Source organism: Egretta garzetta, unplaced genomic scaffold (assembly GCF_000687185.1).
Source record: "Egretta garzetta isolate BGI_Z169 unplaced genomic scaffold, ASM68718v1 scaffold1123, whole genome shotgun sequence".
Classification (NCBI taxonomy): Eukaryota; Metazoa; Chordata; class Aves; order Pelecaniformes; family Ardeidae; genus Egretta; species Egretta garzetta.
The window spans coordinates 9813-13444 of record NW_009259127.1 but is presented as its reverse complement, the minus strand read 5'-3'; the positions used below and the strand labels follow the sequence as shown (position 1 = coordinate 13444).

Sequence of the window (3632 nt, the reverse complement as noted above, 5' to 3'; positions counted from 1 at the left end):
GCCGGTGTGTGTGCGGGTGACCGGGTGCGGCACCCCGGCGGGGAAGGGCTCGCCGTCCTTGGTGCACTCCAAGTGGGGTGCGGGGTTGCCCCGTGCCGAGCAGCGCAGGGTCTCATCCTGCCCCTCCGTCCAGTTCTGGCTGGGGGGGCAGCTCCTGTCGTCCATCCGGGGGGCGGCTGCGGGAAGAGCCGGGATAGGGACAACAAATTAATTCCCCATCTGGAAATTTCCCCATCAGCATCCCGGGATGCAGCCTGGCCCGTGGTGCGCTCACCCCTGATGTTGAACCAGATGGGTGGGCTCCTCTTTGGGGCTTTGCCAGTGCCAGGGAGCTTGGCGTCACAGCTCAGCATCATCCCATCATCTTCCTCATGTGCCACCATGCTGAAGGGCAGTGGGGACGGTCCCCACCCTGCCAGGATACGGTGGCCAGCAATGATCTGCAGCTGGAGCTCACTGGCGTGGCCGGGCGGCAAACCCCTGCCCCGGCCGTGCCAGCTGCCGGGCTGGTAGTGTTGATGTTCAGCGTTGGCACGGGGAAACCTGTGGGCAACGGGGACAACATCGGGGTGGTCCGGTGATGCCACAGCACAAAACCGTTCCCCCCTCCCTGGTGCAACATGCCAGGTCTGTGCAACCACCAGGTCTTTGCTGGTGCCACCGGTGCTGATACTCACGGTAGACGTGGACGGTTGCCTCCTTGCGCCGCTCCTTGGGTCCCACCGTCACGGCGCAAACCAGCCTGAACCTCCCTGGCTGGCTGAGCCCCGGTGCCCGTCCTGGCTGATGGAGAACGGCAGGGTCTGGTTGGCGAGTTCCAGCTTGAACCGCGCCACCGGGAAGACGCGCCCGACGGTGCAGCTGGTGTTCACCCTCTCGCCGGTCTCCAGGTAGAGGTGAGGCTCCAGCTTGGGATCTTCTGGGAATTCTGCCACCAGAGAGAAACACCTTGGGATAAGCCAGTTGCCACAATCCCAGTCACCGATCTCCATAAGGTGCGGGTGCTGGCTTACCGTAGACGGTCAACACCTGTGGGTCAGAGGTGGTGTTGAACCGTGGGCCGTAGGGCGTCAAGTCAAGCACCGCCTGGCAGGTGATGTTCTGCCCATCATCTGGCTGTTGTGCCTTCAGCCGGTGGGTCACCTGCACCGACATCGGTCCCTCCTCACTGTACTGCTCAAAGGTTTCGGTGTGCAGCTTCTCGCTGCCCCTCCACAGGATCACCGTCAGGTTCTGGATCGGTGCGACACGGCTCACACGGCACACCAGCTCGTGGGTCTCACCCACCACCAGCTGTGGCACCGGCTCCAGCACCACCGGCTCCAGCGAACCTGGGGGAGAGATGGTGTTTGAGGGAGGGGGATGACCCCGGTGTGCCAGGATGGGCAGCGACCCCCTCTCCCCACGGTGCCTTACGGTAGACGATGAGTTTGGTGGTCACCATCTTTCTCTCCTTGTTGCAGGTGTAGTAGCATTGGATGCTGGAGTTCCACTCGGTGACATTGAGAAGCTTCACCACCACCTTCAGCCCCTTCGACACCCACTGCTTCCGAATCGATGTCTCCACGCCACCTTGTCCTTCGGGATCCTGGCACGTCGTCTTCACCTTCACCTCGATTGATCCGCCGTGTTCCACCACCAGCACCGCCGGCTCGACCGACAAATTGAAGGAGGCTCCTACCCGCCCTGCCGGGAGAACCCAGGGGTTTGAGCGGGGGTTCTGCAATCGAGAGGACCCCTGGGCTCATCCGCATCCCCGGCACGGGGGGAGAAGGTCAAGGGGACCCCTGAGCTCATCCCCATCCCCAGTACAGTTGGGGGAAGGTCAAGGGGACCCCCAAGCTTATCCCCATCCCCAGTATGGTTGGGGGAAGGTCAAGGGGAACCCCGAGTTCATCCCCATCCCTGGTAAAGTTGGGGGAATGTCAAGGGGAACCCCGAGCTCATCCCCATCCCTGGTATGGTTGGGGGAAGGTCAAGGGGACCCCCAAGCTTATGCCCATCCCCAGTATGGTTGGGGGAAGGTGAAGGGGACCCTTGGGCTCATCCCCATCCCCATTATGGTTGGGGAAAGGTCAAGGGGAACCCCAAGCTCATCCCATCCCCAGTACTATTGGGGGAAGGTCAAGAGGAACCCCGAGTTCATCCCCATCCCCGGCAAGGGGGGGAATGTCAAGGGGACCCCCAAGCTTATTCCCATCCCTAGTACGGTTGGGTGAAGGTCAGGGGGACCTCCGTGCTTGTCCCCATCCCCAGCATGGGGGGGAAGGTCAAGGGGACCCTTGGGCTCATCCCCATCCCTGGCATGGGGGGGAAGGTCAAGTGGACCCCTGAGCTCGTCCCCATCCCCAGTACGGCTGGGGGAAGGTCAAGGGGAACCCCAAGCTCATCCCTATCCCTGGTATGGTTGGGGGAAGGTCAAGGGGAACCCCGAGCTCATCCCCCTCCTCGGTACAGTTGGGGGGAAGGTCAAGGGGACCCTTGGGCTCATCCCCATCCCCAGTATGGTTGGGGGAAGGTGAAGGGGAACCCCAAGCTCATCCCATCCCCGGAAAGGGGGGGAATGTCAAGGGGACCCCCAAGCTTATTCCCATCCCTAGTACGGTTGGGTGAAGGTCAAGGGGACCTCCGTGCTTGTCCCCATCCCCAGCATGGGGGGGAAGGTCAAGGGGACCCTTGGGCTCATCCCCATCCCTGGCATGGGGGGGAAGGTCAAGTGGACCCCTGAGCTCGTCCCCATCCCCAGTACGGCTGGGGGAAGGTCAAGGGGAACCCCAAGCTCATCCCTATCCCTGGTATGGTTGGGGGAAGGTCAAGGGGAACCCCGAGCTCATCCCCCCCCCAGTATGCTTGGGGGAAGGTCAAGGGGACCCCAGGGCTTGTCCCCATCCCCAGTATGGTTGGGGGACGGTCAAGGGGACCCCAGGGCTTGTCCCCACCCCCAGTACGGTTGGGGGAAGGTCAAGGGGACCCCAGGGCTTGTCCCCACCCCCAGTATGCTTGGGGGAAGGTCAAGGGGACCCCAGGGCTTGTCCCCATCCCCAGTATGGTTGGGGGACGGTCAAGGGGACCCCAGGGCTTGTCCCCACTCCCAGTATCGCTGGGGGATGGTCAAGGGGACCCTTGGGCTCATCCCCATCCCTGGTATGGTTGGGAGAAGGTCAAGGGGACCCCCAAACTCATCCTCATTCCTGGCACAGGGGGGGAAATTCAATAACGGCCAGCAGGAAGAGAACAAAAAATAATTCCAGCTGCAATCCGGGGGTTTCGCAACGATAAACAAGACCCGGGCGGCAGCGCCTCCCACTCGCTCCCCGCTCACTTCCCAGCTTCTCCCATGGGATACAGCGTGGAAGCCATGGTTTCAGAAAAAGGGGGGCTGGCACGGACCTGGGACCCCCATGCCAAGCTCCCCGGCAGCCCCCCCAGCGCCGGAGCTTGATGCCAACACCGCGGTGGCACGCTTGTGCTCCCATGGTGCCTCCATGGGGACAGGCACGCATCCCACCCGCTGTGACACGCTCACGGGGACACGCTTGTGGTGCCACACTCGTGGGGACAAGGTCACGCTGGTACAAGTGCTCACACCGATGCACTCGCGCCGCCACGATGCCACCGACACGATCGCGGTG

The 3632-nt window shown here is 62.8% G+C and overlaps 1 protein-coding gene across 1 annotated transcript in view; it reads right to left on the bottom strand.

Annotated features, from left to right (window-relative positions):
* LOC104123310 (intercellular adhesion molecule 5-like) overlaps nt 1-3632 on the bottom strand; it is a 12924-nt gene that overhangs the window by 810 nt on the left and 8482 nt on the right. The window contains exons 2-6 of the mRNA XM_035891158.1: nt 1417-1720; nt 1014-1364; nt 730-928; nt 275-543; nt 3-203 (exon numbers count right to left, since the gene is read on the bottom strand). Of these exons, the coding sequence (XP_035747051.1) occupies nt 3-203; nt 275-543; nt 730-928; nt 1014-1364; nt 1417-1720 (1324 nt within the window). The remainder of the gene's footprint in view (nt 1-2; nt 204-274; nt 544-729; nt 929-1013; nt 1365-1416; nt 1721-3632) is intronic.